Source organism: Ahaetulla prasina, chromosome 4 (genome assembly GCF_028640845.1).
Source record: "Ahaetulla prasina isolate Xishuangbanna chromosome 4, ASM2864084v1, whole genome shotgun sequence".
In the NCBI taxonomy this organism is placed as follows: Eukaryota; Metazoa; Chordata; class Lepidosauria; order Squamata; family Colubridae; genus Ahaetulla; species Ahaetulla prasina.
Genome location: NC_080542.1, coordinates 23294618 through 23313087, shown reverse-complemented (window position 1 = coordinate 23313087; position 18470 = coordinate 23294618). Strand labels below are relative to the sequence as shown.

The window sequence follows — 18470 nt, the reverse complement described above, 5'->3', positions numbered from 1 at the left end:
CCAGTTATTCTAAAGCACTAGTCAATCAGAAACACTGGAGATTTCTGAACAGAATGTAAAATATCATAGGTTTGTATCAAACTTCCAATTTAATTACCTACCTAGTTCTTTTTCTCCCACATTCTCTTTTTAGCTGGATTCAAATATGCATGAATTTGTTTTCCATCTTCATTGAGTCAATGAACAAAATAGCAAAGGAAGTTTTATTGATCCATAAAGAAAAGCATCTAAAATATCATAACTAAGACAAACCTTTCACTAGGGCCAGTTAAATGTTGCAAAATGAGGAATATACATTTGAATTTAAGTGCCCCATTGTTGTACAAAGTAGGGATGAGGTTAAAAACAAATTGAATCTTGTTATCACTAGATCTATATTTTAACTTAAAAGAATCCATTAAGGACAACCAAGCAGCAATTCTTTGCTCAGGGTAAAAAGCCAAAATTGAAACATCCCTGACAAGAGGTTACCAAGATCTCTCCTTGAATATGGGTTCATTGTTGAATTTCACTTCCTATATTAGGGTGTTTTCCAGGCAATTAAATTGGAATTTGCCTTCTTGTAACTGAAGGCTATCTGTTACACATCCCACACTTTGAAGAGGCAGAGAACAGATTGTGAGCTTCTTCAGACATTATCACATTCCTCCTCAGTCACAACCATCTCTTCTCAAAGCTAAATGTATTCAGGTAATTCAGTCTGATGCTCCCCAGAACTATCTCTGTAGCAGGGGTGGTATTCAGTACATTCTGACAGGTTCTGGTGAACCGGTAGCCGAAATTTTGAGTAGTTCGGAGAACCAGCAAATACCACCTGTGGATGGCCCCAGAGTGGGGTGGGAATGGAGATTTTGCAATATCCTTCCCTGGAGTGGGGTGGGAATGAGATTTTGCAATATCCTTCCCCTCCCACGCCCACCAAGCCATGCCCACAGAACCAATAGTAAAACAATTTGAATTCTACCACTGCTCTGTAGTTATCCTATTTGTTTTTCCTTAGCATTTTTTTTACTAGAATTTAAGATGATAACATCAACTGAGGATTTGAAATGGAAGGTCATGTCACTCCCATAAAACATTGGATTATGGTACAATTAAGTTTCCCCTGCAAACACATCAAGAGAAGATGGAAAATTATGCTATGATGGAATTCATCTCTCTGAGATGCTCAAGGATTGGGATTTGGGAGAGGGGCCAGAGAGTTTCAGAGAACCTGAAAGCTTTGCTTCAGGGGGATCTGCAAAGTATGGTCAAAGGGTCAAGATTGGTGGACTCAAAGATGCAATCAAAGCTCTGCCCATGTTGTGTTGTGGCTGCCATCTTGACTTTGTTGACCATACTCTGGGAAAACTTCTTCTTTGCTCCCAGTATTTACTCTACAACAGGGGTGTAAAACTCGCGTTGTCACGTCATCACATGATGTATCATGACTTTTTCCCCCTTTCGCTAAACCAGAGGTGGGCGTGGCCAGCAGGTGACAAATCCAACCTGCGGGCTGCGAGTTTGACACCCATGCTCTATAATATAGTGTAAATTGATGGACTTTAAAGCAGATTGCAAGAGGACTAGATCAGAGGTGGATTTCAGGAGGTTCTGACCAGTTCTGGAGAACTGGTAGTGGAAATTTTGAGTAGTTCAGAGAACTGGTAGTAAAAATTCTGACTGGCCCCGCCCCCATCTATTCTCTGCTGATCTATTCTCCCAAGTCCCAGCTGATCAGGAGGAAATAGGAATTTTGCAGTATCCTTCCCCTGCCATGCCCACCAAGCCACACCCAAAGAACTGGTAGTAAAAATATTTGAAACCCAATATTTGGACTAGATGGTCTTTCTCTTCCATCTTCCATGAAATATGTATGGGAGATATGTTTTTCTTCTATTTACTGGCTTCCCAGAATCACTGTTTTTACCCCCTCTTTTTTCTCCATTTGTGTCCAGCGATTTATAAACACTTACTTCAACACTCCTCCTCTTCAAATGCATTCCCTCAGAAACCAGTGAAGTTTAATCTAGTGGCTCTGATCCCTTAGTTTAAAATCTCATTCTACTTTCTGCCTGCCTTCAATTCAATTCCATACTTCGATAGGAGAAGGGAGCCTGAACTATAATCTAAGATAGATAGAGCAACTTCCTCCTTTTAATTCCAAACGCAGGAATGCATATGCAATTTCCATTTTTATCAACATGTACTGGGGGAAAGGTGGACAGACGCTTAATATTGATTCTGGGTGTTTCAGCAGCTTCACCCCAAAATGGTTGAACAGCTCCATGATAATGCTTCTGAAATGCATGCTGGTTTCTAATTCATCCCACCCCATTAAAAAGATTGTTCAGCTTGCTTGATTGGATACACAAACATTTGTCACTGTATAAACAGGAAGCAGGTTCAGAGCCTAATTTTGCAATGGTACCATGGGAAAGGTCATTAGTTTAAAAAAAAAAAGGCTGTAGCAAAAATGTCTCAGGAGTTCCAGCCTGTAATCAACTTTCATTCTTTGCAGTGAAGTAATCATATCTGCCTCAAATGCTTCCAGCTGCATCTGGGTTAACCTCAGATATCTCTTCCCCCCCCCGCCCCCCGCTCCTCTTGACTCAGAGCTTCAAAGATAGTTCAAAACCGCGGCTGATGCCCATACTGGGGCCTTGGCAGATGTCCCCAAGTCCTGGGTAGACCTATATTGGGAGGCTTATGGTAGAGTTGTCCTTGTAGTCTTCCCAGGGGTATGTAACTAGGGGATGGGATCATGCGCCCATGGGCCATGTAAAAAGGCATTCTCTGTTCTTCTGGGACATGGCCAGATCCTCGATGTTTCATCAGTTCCTTTGCTGGTGTAGCTTGATAGCCCCATTTCTGTGAAAAAGCGGAAAAAAGAAACAGCATAATCAGATTTGAACCAACGTTTGGGTGGTATGACTATAGCAGTGTTTCTCAACCTTGGCAAATTTAAGCTCTGTGGACTTCAACTCCTAGACTTTTCCAGCCAGGGGAATTCTGGGAATTGAAGTCCACAGATCTTAAAGTTGCCAATGCTGAGGAACTATAGTCCATAGCAGTGGTGAAATCCAAGTTTTTTTTACTACTGGTTCTGTGGATGTGGCTTGGTGGGCATGGCAGGGGAAGGATATTGCAAAATCTCCTTTCCTTCCCCACTCTAGGACCAGCCAGAGGTGGTATTTGCCGGTTCGCCGAACTACTCAAAATTTCCACTGCCGGCTCTTTGAACTGCTCAAAATTTTTGCTACCGGTTCCCAGAACCTGTCAGAAGCTGCTGGATTTCACTCCTGGGTCATAAGCTTCTCTTTGGGTATTCATAACACACTATGGTATGATTGCCTAAATTGTGCTGAAGTGACGTGCAGGTAATCTCAATTTATGAGCACAATTGAGACCAGAATTTCTGTTTTTAAGCAAGGTGGTTGTTAAATGAGTTGCCCCTGAGTTTATGATCTTTTTCTGCCATGGTTCTTAAATGCATCACTGCAGTAATTAAGTGAATCAAGTGGTTGTTGAGGGAATCCAGATTACTCCATTGACTTTGCTAGTCAGAAGCCAACTGGGAAAGTTCAAAATAGTAATCATTTGACCCTAGGATGTGGCAACTGTCTTAAATACATGCTAGTTGCCAAGTGCCCAAATTTTGAGCATGTGACTATGCGAATGCAGCAATGGTCATAAGTGTGAGGACCAATTGTAAGTTACTTTTCTCAGTGTCATTGTAACTTTGAACAGTCACTGAGCCTCTGTGGTTCAGACTGCTAATGCAGTCTGTTATTAACAGCAGCTGCTTGCAGTTACTGCAGGTTCTAGTCCCACCAGGCCCAAGGTTGACTCAGCCTTCCATCCTTTATAAGGTAGGTAAAATGAGGACCCAGATTGTTGGTCGCAGTAAGTTGACTTTGTATATAAATATACAAATAGGATGAAGACTATTGCTAACATAGTGTAAGCCGCCCTGAGTCTTCGGGGAAGGGCGGGATATAAATGCAAATTTTAAAAAAAAAGAATGGTTGTAAGTCAAGAATTATCCGTAGCTGCCTGGGTCTGCTTATCACACTAACTTTAACGGGCTACCTTCATTAAACAAATACGAACCAAATTTAAACAAACTCAGCCCAGATTTAGACACACGTTCAAATTCTCATCATTTCAGAAGCCTGGTCAATCAAAAATAGCATAGGTACTTCTGTGTCTCCCCCCCCCCCAACTATTGCCACTATAAACATAATGATCAATTCTTAGATTCTAATAGTTATCTATTCATTATTCTAATATTAATAATAGATTTGTTATTCTAATAAATTCTCCGCAGGCCACTGACTACAGCTACTACAAAGCATTGTCATCAAATGTTGCTAATAGCTGAGAGAACAGCTCTTGAACACATGCAAAATCTTTCTTAGCAACTTGCTTTTACAGATCTGGTGGGGTTACAGGGCTGGATTTCGAGATCAGCTTGAGGGAACAGAGATCCTGTCTTCCTCATCTTCACTCCTTACTGCTGCATTGTGCACAAAGGGATACAAAAACCCACACCTATTGAATGCTGCCTACCACACAACCTTCAAAATATAGGGAAAAGTGGCAGCTCTAAGTTTTGTCATACTTTGGTTTTCCTGGTTCGGTCTGGGTGCAGTCTTGATCAATATTGACTAAAGGTGCTATGCTGTCTATATCTATTGGCTGAAGGTGGAGGCTGGAAAAAGGAAATATTACTCATATATCCTTTTTTTTTCTGTAGGCACTTCTTAGAATTGAGCCTTTAGAGTGGTTGCTGGAGCAATTAGGGCACCCTAATTAACAAAGGCACTGAGTTGTGGAATTTGAATACCACCATTGGGCTCTTTGTGGTAGTTACTAAGGCAAAGTTCTTCAACTTCAGCACTTGGGTGGATGATGGGTGGACTTCAATTCCCAGAATTCCCTAGCCAAGCATGCCATCTTGTTGCAAGACAATACATGATGAGCCCAGCTAGAGTTCTATATAAAGGATATTACCAGACAATATCCCCATAACCCTGGGCATCCTTCTAATATGTGGACTTCAATTCCCAGAATTCTTTCTGTGGCCATGATGGCTGAGGAATTATAGGAAATTAAATCCCCATTTCTGGAGGGTCTAGAAAACTTGCTACAGCCAATCTGCCACCACCATCTTGCCGCAGCCATCTTGCCATAACCAACTTGCCCTGGATAATTCAATGAGAGATAATGCGATAAATGTTATCTGCCAATATTTCTTTGACATCCTTTCTATTTTTTTCAATGGAAATAACGTCAAAGAAACAGTGGCGGATAACATTTATTGCGTTGAGTTATCCCCTGTGGAATTGTCCCACAGTGAGTTGTTCCACATCAAGAAGGCTGTGGTGAGATAGCCACGGTGGATTGGCTGTGGCAAAATGGCCACAGTGAGTTGGCTGTGGTGAGATGGCTGTGGAAAAATCACCACAACGAGTTGTCCCATTCCAATGTCTGCATTCTGTCTAGCTTAAGAAAAGCTAGTGTATAATAAAGCAACTCTGTTTTCTATGTGTAACATCCCCCAAGCCTGCCCATGAGGTAATTGCTCTGCCCTTCAAATAATGACAAGAGAAGATAATGTTAGTAATGACCTATAGAACTAAAGTGTAGAGTGTGCTAACCTTTATTATTAACACAACTTTATTATACATTGGCTAGCTGTTCAAGGCACTGTTTGTCTTAACCCTGCGGTATTATAGTTTGGCTTGGAGCTGGAAAAGGTCTTTCTCCAATTTTGTCTCTCCAGGCATTCTAGATCAGAGTATTTCAAACTTTTTCAACCTATAAAACCTGCTAAAAATTTCCCAAAACTCCAATAAAGGCAAATATCTAGTAATCCAAAATTATGTCTCCCCCCCTCCCCTCCCCTCCCCTTTTAGAATACAGTTCAAAAATCAAAAACTATTCATTGTTTGAGAAATACCCCTCTATAAAGGTAAAGGTAAAGGTAAAGATTTCCCCTTGCACATACGTGCTAGTCGTTCTCTATAGAGGGATAATATTCAGTTACAACAACATAATATGTAGGTATAGGATTTTGACTATGTGAACATGATCGATTGATGCTAAATATTTATCCTCATCTGAGCCCTGTGCTTACAGGAAAGAAGCCAAATTCTGTGCTTCTAAAATCAGAATATTTAATCACTTGTTGGTTTTAAATAATTAACTTAGCTTGATTAGGAGGTAGGAACTTAACTTGGGAGGGGGAGGTTTGTAGGGATGATCTAGCTGCATGAAAATATCTCAGGTTGGCCTGGTTCACACAACATACAAGGTTAAAACGTGGTAGGCTCAGGTACTGTCCAGGCCTATCAAATCGGTGGCCCATGGGCAGGATATGTCACAGGCAGGCCACCCCCTCCCCAGCTCCGCAATGGAAAACATAATTGTGATATGTCACGATATGCCACTTGATGTGATCAAGTTTGATATCCATGATCTACAGCCAGCCAGTTCATTAAAAGATGGTTAAGGAGATCATAGCTTAGCATATGGTGCAAACATAGCCACTGAGAAATCAATATCTGTTGTGGTCCACCAGCAGCCTGTGGAGCTGGCAGCGGAGTCGGACAGTGAGGAGACTGGCGAGGACAATGGGTCAATCCTGGAATCAGGGGAAGGCCCGGACAAAGGCTCTGAGTCAGAGGCAGAGATGGGACCAGGGCCATCTGGGAGCGATGCGCAGACTCTGGAGCCTCCAGAGGCAGACAGCAGAGAGGCAGAAGAACAGGAGGAGCCTGTTCCTAGTGCATGCATCCAAAGAGCTGTCAGAAGGCAAGAGCAGCTAAAGCAAAAAGGACGACTCGGGAGTAAGGCCAGGAGATGATTGGCCCCTGCCATAAAGCTTAAAAGAGCAACAATGGCTTTTGAGTTCTTTGTAGCGAAGCAACGTTGCTACAATTGTTTCTTGTCTCCTGTTTCTGAACTTCATGGGGTTCTTGCCAAGAAAAGCCTTTGGCAGGGTGTGAAAGAAGACAAAGGTTTGTGATAAGGCTGAAGGACTTTATTTTGGATTTAATTTGGACTAAGCTGAGAATAAAGTAATTCTTAGCTGTTCTAATAAAATACGTTTGTATAGGACTGTGTCTGGTAATAACTACTTGGGCCTTGGTCACAACAATATCCCAGTTGCTTTCTTTCTGTGTGTTTTAAGGTAATAATACTATTTAAAATTCACCAATCATATTTGGCACCTTTAATTCATATAATTAAAATGGGGAAATATGGTCCTGGTATGTGTGGAAGATTTGAGAGGAACATGGGGAGTGATAATTTGGTTTCCACAATAATCGAAACTCCTGACAACACAACATGCCCAAATTTGGTTTTTTGCAGCAGCTGGAATGCCTCACGAAGCACCAAATGTTGGTGTGACCACAGATGGAATTTACAAACAGCCAAGTTTTTTCTTCTATACACATCCAGAATTCATGGGAAAAGCAAAACCAGAAAAACATAATTACTGCTCTTTTCAGGGTCTTCCATTTGACCTTCTGAACAAACCAGGATTAGGCAGTACTGAAATTATTGGTTCCTATGGAAACCTAAATTACAAGAGATATTTGGATTCCTGGGGTGTTGAGAGTTTAAGCTGCAAAAGAGAGGGGAATATGCGGAAAAGCAAATGTGCTTTATGGAAGGAAAAATGACGAAGGGAGGCATAAACCATATTTTTCTCTGGAAACTGATTCATGCATCATTTTATGAACAACTTGATAATAACACAAAAATCACATTATAAGATTTTTGTTAAAATAATAGCTAATAGATTAATGTTGATTTTGCAGCAAAGAATTCATAATGATCAATCTGGATTTATAAAAGGGAGACAGATGAGGAATAATGTTAGGCAGATTGTTAATTTACTGGAGTATTTAGAAAAGAAAAATTTTATTCCAGCAGCATTTATCTTTCTCGATGCAGAGAAAGCTTTTGATTGATTGCATTGGGATTTTTTATTTAAATTAATAGAAAAGATGCAATTTGGAGATGGTTTTACAAGAATAATTAGGGCAATTTATGGAGAGCAAACAGCACAGATTATAATCAATGGTAGCTTAACAGAACCTTTTAAGATTGCGAAAGGAACAAGACAGGGATGTCCTTTATCACCATTATTGTTTATTTTAACTCTAGAACCATTATTGGATAAAATACGAGAAGTAAAGGAGATAGAGGGAATTAGAGTTAGACAACATGAATATAAGCTAAGAGCTTTTGCAGATGACTTGGTGATTACTTTAACAAACCCTATAAATTCTAGTAAATCTTTGTTGGAAATAATTGATCAATATGGGAAGGTTTCAGGGTTTAAGGTAAATCAGAAAAAGACAAAAATGATAATAAAAAATATGGTCAGGCAACAGAAAGAAAAACTAGAGGAAATAACAGGATTTGAAATTGTAAAGAAGGTTAAGTACTTAGGGGTTTATATTACATCGTCAAATGTGAAATTGTATAAGAATAACTATGAGGTTTTATGGCAAAAAGTTCAGAAGGAGTTGATTGTTTGGAAAAAATTGCAATTATCTTTGCTGGGGAGAATTGCTGCTATTAAAATGAATGTTTTACCTAGATTTTTATTCCTCTTTCAGATGATACCAATAATTAAGAAAGATAAGAATCTTGAGGAATGGCAGAAGGGAATTAACAAATTTATATGGGAAGGTAAAAAAGCTAGGGTTAAAATGAAAATAATTCAAGATTCTCGGGAAAGGGGAGGTTTAAAAATGCCCAATTTTAAATTATACTATGAAGCAGCTGCTCTCTCTGCAATAAGTGATTGGTTTAATTTAACGGAGGAAAGAATTTTGAATATAGAAGGTTATGACTTGCTATATGGATGGCATGCATATTTAATTTATGACAAAAAGGTGGATAAGGCCTTTAAAAATCATGTGCTAAGAACTGCTCTTCTGCGTGTTTGGAAAAAATACTCTTATAAACTAAATTATAAGGTTCCTATATGGGCAAGTCCTAGACATACAATAGAGAATATAAATATAGAACAGAATCAGGAAATGATTACATATAAAGATCTTTTGTATACTGAAAGAGGTAATTTGCAATTAAAATCTCTGCACGTATTAAAAGAGGAAGGGAAAAATTATACTTGGTTTCAATATGAGCAACTACGTGCTAGATGGAAGGAAGATCAGAAAATTGGTATAGAGCAGAAAAATCACATTTGCCACATAACTTGAAGAACATGGATTTGTGTCACCACTCCCACCAGAATAACAGAATTGGAAAGAACCTTTCCAAGAGACCCAATACCACTCTGGACAAATGGCTGTCCAATCTTTTTTAAAAATCTCCAGTGATGGAGCAGCCACAACATCTGGAGGTAGGCTATTCCACTGGTTAATTGTTCTCACTGACAGGAAATTTCTCCTTAGTCCTAGGTTGCTTCTCTCCTTGATTAGTTTCCATCCGTTGCTTCTTGACGTGCCCTCAGGTGCTTTGGAGAATAGGTTGACCCCCCCATCTTCTTAGACATTGGAAGACTGCTATCATGTCATCTTTAGTCCTTTTCACTAGACTAGACATACCCAATTCCTGCAACCGTTTTTCACATGTCTAAGCCTCCAGGCCCCTAATCATCTCTCTTGCTCTTCTCTGCACTCTTTCCAGAATCTCAACATCTTTTTTATAACATGGTGGCCAAAACTGGATGCAGTATTACTAAGGCTTTATAAAGCGGTAGTAATACTTCACATGATCTTTATACTATCCCTCTGTTAATGCAACCTAGGATTCTATTCTAGGATTGCAACCCAGGATTGATGAACACATTCCCATTATCCCTCCCCCCTCCCCGATTTCATCACATTGGCTTGTGAACAAAAAGGTAAGACAATGGCTATATTCATTTATCTAATGTATGGTTATAAATCATAATTCAGCATGTATATAACATGTTAGCGCCATGATTTCCAGTCTGCAGTGGATAGGTTTGCACAGTATAAGTGTATGGAATGGTGCCTTGACAGCTTGGCGGCTCCCCCTGAGTGGTAGATGTGAAGCCAGCAGGTGTGAAATGAATACAATCCCGTTTCTTTCCACCTTTTCAGAGTGCAAAGTGCCATCCGCTTCTCTTTTTATTCTTTCCCTCTTGGGTGAAATCAGGGTGAGCCATTTATGCTGTCATTGTTTTTGAATTGGCATAAGTGAAAATGATGACAACTTGTCTTCCAACTGCTTCAGCGAGGATTGTGAAGTGGAAATATGACCAGGAACAATTTGGTTTAGTTACACAAGCTAAATTTTAATCCCAAAGTGCAGTGTCCATGATCATGGTTGTCCCAAAGGTGCTTTTCAAAAAGCAACTAGACTTTTTTGGTTTTTTCCTTGAAAACGTTTCACTTCTCATCCAAAAAGCTTCCACAATTCTCACTAAGAACTGAAGAAGATACTTGGATGAGAAGAAAGGTTTTCAAGGAAAAACCCAAAAAAGTCCAGTTACCTTTTGAAAAGCACATTTAAGAAACAGTGGTGGCTCAGTGGCTAAGATGCTGAGCTTGTTGATCAAAAGGTCAGCAGTTCCCCCGTTCGAATCCCTAGTGCTGCCGTGTAACGGAGTGAGCTTCTGTTCCTTGTCCCAGCCTCTGCCAACCTAGCAGTTCGAAAGCACATAAAAAATGCAAGTAGAAAAATAGGGACCACCTTTGGTGGGAAGGTAACAGCATTCCATGTGCCTTTGGCCTTTAGTCATGCCGGTCATATGACCACGGAGACTTCTTCAGACAGTGCTGACTCTTCGGCTTTGAAACAGAGATGAGCACCGCCCCCTAGAGTCAGAAACGACTAGTACATATGTGTGAGGGAAACCTTTACCTTTACCTTATGGTAACTAAACCAAATTGTTCCTGGTCACATTTCCACTTCACAATCCTCGCTAAAGCAGTTGGAAGACAAGTTGTCATCATTTTCACTTATGCCGATTCAAAAACAATGACAGTATAAATGGCTCACCCTGATTTCACCCAAGAGGGAAAGAATAAAAAGAGAAGCGGGTGGCATTTTGCACTCTGAAAAGGTGGAAAGAAACGGGATTGTATTCATTTCACCCCTGCTAGCTTCACATTTACCACTCGGGGGAGCCGCCAAGCTGTCAAGCCACCATTCCTTTACATAACACTTAGTCTAACCAGAATTTATGCTACCCAAGTTTCTGGTTTGGAACAATCACTGAACTGACTACAGTTTAAACCAATGTTTCTAAAATTTGGAAATTTTAAGACTTATGGACCTCAGTTTCCAGAACTGAGGCCCACGTGTCTTCATTGTCAAGTTTGAGAAATATTGGTTTAAGCTGAGTACAGCAATATTTGGCAACCTTGGCAACTTTAAGATGGCTGGACTTCAATTCCGAGAATTATAGGAGTTGAAGTCCACCCATCTTAAAGTTGCTAAGGTTGAAAGACATTGAATTACAAGCTTGGTTGACAGAGGGCACAGGGTTGAATGCAGTTGCCTTGTTGCAGACTAGAGTATTTAGTGAACATATTTGCCACTCCAGTTTCTGAACTTTCTCGTGGAAATGCAAGAATAGCTTAGTTTTATTTACCAAGAATAGTTCTCAGTCATTGCCTCACCCAGGAATCCCATTACTGGAAGATGATTTTCTGCAGAACAAGAAACTAATCCAAGCCCCTTGTCACAGATCTGTTTTGGGCAAAGACCAAGGCCTTAGTCAAATTGCCTACCACAGTGTGCAACCTTTAAGATGTGTGGACTTCAGTTCCCAGAATTCCCCACCCAGCCATGGCAGAGAGCACAGGGTTGAATGTAGTCGTCTCATTGCAGGCTAGAGCAGTGGTGAAATCTAAATTTCTTTCCTACCGATTCGGTGGGTGTGGCTTGGTGGGTGTGGCTTGGTGGGGTCATGTGATTGGGTAGGCGTGGCTATGTGACTGGGGGATCAAAAGACAGAAATTCACAATGTCCTCCGTCTTCCTCCCTCTGTCCCTCCCACCCTCCCACCCTCCCTCCCCCTTTCTTTCTTTCTTTCTTTCTTTCTTCCTTCCTTCCTTCCTTCCTTCCTTCCTTCCTTCCTTCCTTCCTTCCTTCCTTCCTTCCTTTCTTTCTTTCTTTCTTTTTCTCTCTCTCTCTCTCCCTCCCTCCCTCTCTCTCAAACAAAAACAAAAACGGAAACCCCCCCCCATTTTTTGCTTACATCCCCCCATTTTCTGGCTATCAGGCTTTAGCTTTTTTACCTTTTAAAAAATGCTTTTAAAAGTAAAAAAAAAAAGCCTCTGAGATCAGGCATCTCAGCTGGGATTGGCCGAAGAGGTTGTTTAAAAAATGCTTTTAAAAGTTTTTTAAAAAAGGCTCTGATGATGAGCGTGGCTCAGCTGGGCATGGGGAGAGGCCAGGGATTTTTGCTACCAGTTCTCCCAACCACCAGCCACCATTGCTACCAGCTCACCCGATCCGGTCCGAACCGGGAGCATTTCACCCCTGGGCTAGAGTATTTGGTGAACATATTTGTAGCCTTAGAGGAAAAATATTGGCGCTACTTACTTTAGCTTCCTCAGCAGAGTCTATACCGTTTCGTCCCCAGCCTGTTGTGCTGGACCCAGACAGCTGGCTCAAACGGCTGAGGTCCCATAAGGACTTACTAGGGCGAGCCCCAGTAGTCTTGGCAGCGGAGAGTCGGTTTCGTTGGACATTCCTGTAGATATCGCTAAGAGCGCTGGGCCCATCAGGAGATCCCTGTTGGCCCCCTCCAGAATGGTCCACACCCCGCCATGCTGCAAGTCGATTTCGGAGAGATGCTTTGGGAGGAGAGGCAGGCAACATGGGATCTTCAGCAGTAGCCGGCGAAGCCAACACAAGATCCCACTCACCTGCTCGGCTCTTGGCCACAGGTTGGGGGGCCACCGAGCGTCGCTCTGCAATTCGGTGGGACAGCTGCACCCCATCTAACACACTGATGTATGGAGCCACATCTGGCTCATTGGTGCTAGGTAGAGGTGCCACAGAAGGAAGCTGGAGGTGAGGGGGCGTCTCCAGGGCTGGCAGAGGGCAGGAAGCCGCGTACAAAGTGCGGAATTCCTGGTCAAATGCTTCGGTCACTTCTCCTGTAAGGCGAGTGACCAGGTGGCGGTTCAAGCGAGCATCAGTCCACGTGAAGCTGTTAGGGGAGAAAAGAGAATTTTCATTATGCATCTTAGTCGCTTCAGTTTCTGAACTTTCTCGTGGAAATAAAAGAATAGCTTAATTTTATTTCCCATGCATGGTTCTCAGTCATTGTCTTGCCCAGGAAGGCCATTCTTGGAAGATGTGTTTGTGCAGGATGATCAAAAAAATCAAGATGGCAGCCATGATGATGCTATCGAAGTCCTGCCTTCTCTTTATCTGTGAGCCACACAAAAATGTGAAGAGCTTCGAATGTACCATTGACTGAAGCCTTTTTGTTCATTTCTGTATAGGTAGCCCTTGACTTATAACCATTTGTTTAGCGACTGTTTGAAATTAGAATGGCACTGAAATAAATGACTTACGACCAATTCTTGCACTTACAATCACTGCAGCATCCCTACAATGATAGGATTAAAATTTGGAAACTTGGCAATGGGCACGTAATTATGACAGTTGCACTGCCCCAGAATCATGCGATCATCACTTGTAACCTTCCCAGCCTGCTTCTGACAAGCAAAGTCATGGGGGTGGAAACCAGATTCACTTAACAACCTCACGATTCACTTAGCAACTACAGTTTAACTGTGGTAAAAAAAGATCCAAAATGTGGCACAACTCACTTAACAGCTGTCTTGCTTAGCAACTGAAGTTCTGGGCTCAGCTGTGGTTGTACGTTGAGGATTGCTTGCAGTGAGCAAGGCAAGAGGCTCAAAGAGACCCTCCCTAGTTTTTCAAGTTGTAAAGGAGATTGGGAAGGGGGCAAGAATTGTACTCTCAGACTTGCAAGATTTATACTTGCAGGATAAGCCAGATAGAAGTCACAACCGGATGACGGGATTCTACTTTATTGTAGAATTATATTCACACAAAGTCTGAAAGTACAATTCTTTCCTGTCTCCCTTACAGCCAGAGAAACTGGGGTCTTTTTATAGCCTCTTGCCTTACCTATTAGTCACCTGCTGGCTATGCTGTCTTTTATCTGAGCATTCTTTGACAGCATCTCTTGAACTAGTCCTCCAAAGTTTTTCTTTTCTAACATTACAGTTAGACATTATAGCAGGGGTCCCCAACGTTTTTGGTTCCATGGACTGGCAGCGGTGACCTCAATGGTTTCAGCAGTAACGGGAGGTGGGGGGATGGTTTTGTACATGCAACCTAAATCCTGCACAAACGCAAATGAAGCTTCATGCAATCACTTGAAGCTTCGGTGGCCCAGTTCCCAATGGGCCACGGCCTGGTGGGTTAAGGATCCCTTCATTTTAGGACAGGCAGACGTGACAGGAGAGAGACAGTCCCTCAATAGCCATTCCCTTTGAAATGAAGAACTCTAGGGGATAACTACCACCTTAGATTGCACTCACTGGTAATCAGTACAGCTCACATTACAGAGGTATAATGGACTTATGAGTAACAAAGCAATTACTCATAACTGCTGAGATTGCTGCATTTTAGTCCATTTTAGCTTCCAAGAAACCTTCAAATATAGCCCCAATTTTTCAGTAGTCCATGTGTCAAGGAACCAAAGCGTGAAAGACTGTGAGAAGAGATTTCCAGCACAGTTGGTACACCAGATGAATTTGTCCAAAGGCCCTCTTGACTACAGGTGCTAAGTGTTCATGCGGTAGGAACTGTGAGTTCAGAAGGACCACAAAGCATACACCAACTCTGAAAGGATGAAATCACTGGCACCAGAAGAACCAAGTACCCATAGCCACCTGGTTGGGTCAGGGTTGAGTTTGGGTTCTTACATGTGCTTGGTTGGATTTGCTCTTTGTCTTTCTCCAACAGCATTTCTTCTGCTGTTTTATCATCTTAAATTCTTCAGAAAAAGTTATATTGATCATTGAACAAGAAGAGATGTAATCTAATCCAAGGCCCTTGCCCACAGACCTGTTTTGGGCAAAGACCAAGGCCTTAGTCAAATTGCCTACCACAGTTTTCTCAACTTTGCCTGCTTTAAGATGTCTGGACTTTAACCCAGCATGGCTGGCTAGGGAATTCTGGGAGTTGAAGTCCACACATCTTAAAGTGGCTAAGGTTTAGAAACAGTGGCCTACCATATCCAGAAGAAACATCCCCAAACTCTCTCTGAAACCCAACTGAAGTCATTAGTTACCTAGGATGGACCATCTCAATAGGATCTCCCTCCCTAAGACTTGTCTCCTTAATCAGTGTACAGGTAGTCCTCGATTTACTGCCACAATTGGAACCTGAATTTCCATGGCTAAACAAGATGGTTGTTAAGTGAGTCAGGCCCAATTTTATGACCATTTTTTTGCCGTGGTTAAGTCAATCACTGCAGTTATTAAGTGAATAATGCAGTCATTAAGTGAATCCGGCTCCCCCTATTAACTTTGCTTGTTGGAAGTTGGCTGGGAAGGGATTGCAAATGGCAGTTGCATGACTCTGAGATACTGCAATTGTCTTAAATATATGCCAGTTACCAAGTGCTCAGATTTTGTACACATGACTGTGGCAGATATAAATGCATGGACCCTTATTTTTTTAGTGCTGTTGTATCTCCAAATGATTGCTAAACAAATGGTTGTAAGTTGAGGACTACCTGCATCTACATTGGTTTTGCCCTATCCAAATCACTGCTGTCCAAAGAGATAATAGATAAATATAGAGATGGAAAAGGCATGCACGAAAAAAATATGATTAAGAGGGCATGACAGGAAATCTATCAAATTATGCATGGTACCTCATAAGCAGATTCTTTTTCTCTAGTCGCATCATGGAATGACTAAGCAGTAGATTCAAGACGAGACAAAGAAATTTTGTGCATGCAAGACTTAATTCATTTGTAGGATGTAGGCATCATTGGCGGTAATGCTGCACTATTTTCGATTAAGATTTATGGGGTTTTGTCTTCAAGGGCTTAGAGCTCATCTCAGTTTTAATATTGAAAGTAAATTCCTATGACCAAAATAGGCTCAGCTCTTTTTCATCTGGCTCTGGTCAACCATTTGTTGAATTCCAGTAAAATAGAACAAAGATCCAGCAGATTGAAGTTAGCGCATTCCTACTCTAGATGGCTTTTAAATACCAGTACAATCATACAAATTCAGCACAATTAAATGAAGCCTCCATAGTCTCTGGCAGTATAGCTGTCCTTTGGCATGGCCTTTCTTCTGCAATACATCTGACCTAACACTAATGTGCTTTCGGCATGTTTTAAACACTCATTTTTTAAAGTTGGCATTCCCTGGCCATTAGCAATTTTTGATGGAATGCTTTTAATTTTGATTTTTAAATCTTAAGATTTGATAGACTTATAAACCACTTCAAGATTCTTTGCAATAAGCAAGAGTATAAAAATACTTCTAATAAATAAACTATAAATAAATAAACCTTTCAACCCCAGTTGCTTGGAAACAACAATCTAAAAGGGTTACTGTGCTGCCATGCTGGGTAATGTTCACAAAGCATCAGATTTGCCACTGTGGGAAACAGGATCCGGCAAAGTTTGTCTTGCATTCACTGAGAGGGATAGGTCAAGCAAACATACTGATATAGACCTATCATTTTACTGTTAATCTGCTTACAATCAAGGTTCTCTACTTAAGCTTAAGCGTATTGTGTGAACGCATCCATTAAGTTATATAGAAAAAGGATGCATTCATCCATTTCTTGGTTTGCCCTATCCGGTAAGCACAAACTGAACAACAAACGATCAAGACCATCTGGCTTCATCTACAAGCTAAAGCAGGGGTCTCCAACCTTGACAACTTTAAGATTTGTGGACTTCAACTCCCAGAATTCTTTGCTGGCTGAGGAATTCTAGAAGTTGAAGTCCACAAGTCTTAAAGTTGCCAAGGTTGGAGACCCCTGAGCTAAAGGATTAAAAAATAATAATAAGCCAGATAACAACAGTGCAAATGCAACTCAAAATCTTTAACTGGCCTAGTTAATCAAGTTTGCTATGTAACGTTTACTGATGCACATCCCAATCTGGATCTTCTGTCTGAAGTATTAGCAGAAGGCAGTTCGATCTGCTGAATTGTAGGGCAGATTAAATCAGATTCAATTCGTAGAATTGGATGAGTTTTAGACTTAGAGATAAGCTTGTCCCACCTTGTGCAAGACAAAATCCACAAGGCAAGATGTTTCTGTAGTCATATTATTAAGCCAACCATAACACCTACTCCACCAGAGAAGCACCTACTACCTCATAAAGGAGGCAGTGTCACAGTTCTCACCATTAAAACAATTTCTCCCAATGTTCAGTCAAAATCTATTATCTGACTTCTATGTACTGCTTATAAGTAATAGCCTTAATCATTGACTATCAATGGAAATTAGCCATGAAGGCCATCTGCTGAGAGACTATTGGGCTTCTTTGTGCCATTGATAAGCTGCTGTGAGAACCGACCGCTGAACTAGATGACAAAGGGTCCAATCCAGTAAGGCATCGCTTGTATTCTTACACTTTTAATCCTGATCTCCACAATTACAAAAAAATGCACTGTGGCTTTACTCGGTGCACTTTGGCATTTTGACCCAGGGATGTAGTGCTAGATGAACCAATCACCAAATGTGGATCTGGTGAGATCAGGAACAGCCATCTTGGCCAATATCCCAATGACATCTTCACTTTCCCCCTCAAACATTTTTGGAAAAGAGAGGAAACAAGGACAAAATTCATACAGATATATTGTACTGGCCAGATGGCGAAAGAATCAATAGGGATAAAAGAGTGGAGAGTCCGTTTTACCCTAAAAAGACCAAACACACCCTAAAACAAAACAAACCTGAGCTGCCACAACTGGAAAATCTTCATTTTATGGGGTCACTTTAGCCTTCTGTCTCTGTCAGAGGCTCAGAGACAGGACTAATTTCTTCTACGTGGAGATTACAAAGGAAAAAAGGAGATGAGTCACTCAGCAGCTAATCTTGCATATTTTAGAGGGGGTTGCTCTCGGTCTTAACTCAGAAACAAACGGGCTACTATGTTTGGATGAAATTTAAAAAAAAAAATCATGACAAGCAAAGCCATATCCTATACAAGCAAAGCACCATCTTGACTATTTTTGACCCTCTCTGCAGGCACCCCTGCTGACATCTTAGGTCTTTGACTTGATAAGTGTGATGTGAATGTGGCTATTTGTTTCATTTTCTGGGGTAGTCCTTCAGATACTTGAAAACAGCCAACGTGGCCCCTGCTGTTGTTTAATCTTCAGCTCTCCAGGCTGAACATAACTGAGTATTTCGTTTCTGTTCGTTGAGCATTTCTTTTGACACAGATATATTTAGTTAGAGGAAGTTTTTTTTCAAAGGAAATTTCTCAAGATGTAAAT

The 18470-nt window shown here is 41.2% G+C and overlaps 1 protein-coding gene across 1 annotated transcript in view; it reads right to left on the bottom strand.

Annotated features, from left to right (window-relative positions):
- Positions 1–2610: 2610 nt before the first annotated feature.
- Positions 2611–18470, bottom strand: part of FAM83E (family with sequence similarity 83 member E) — a 28965-nt gene continuing 13105 nt past the window's right edge. The window contains exons 4-5 of the mRNA XM_058180826.1: positions 12550–13162; positions 2611–2850 (exon numbers count right to left, since the gene is read on the bottom strand). Of these exons, the coding sequence (XP_058036809.1) occupies positions 2611–2850; positions 12550–13162 (853 nt within the window). The remainder of the gene's footprint in view (positions 2851–12549; positions 13163–18470) is intronic.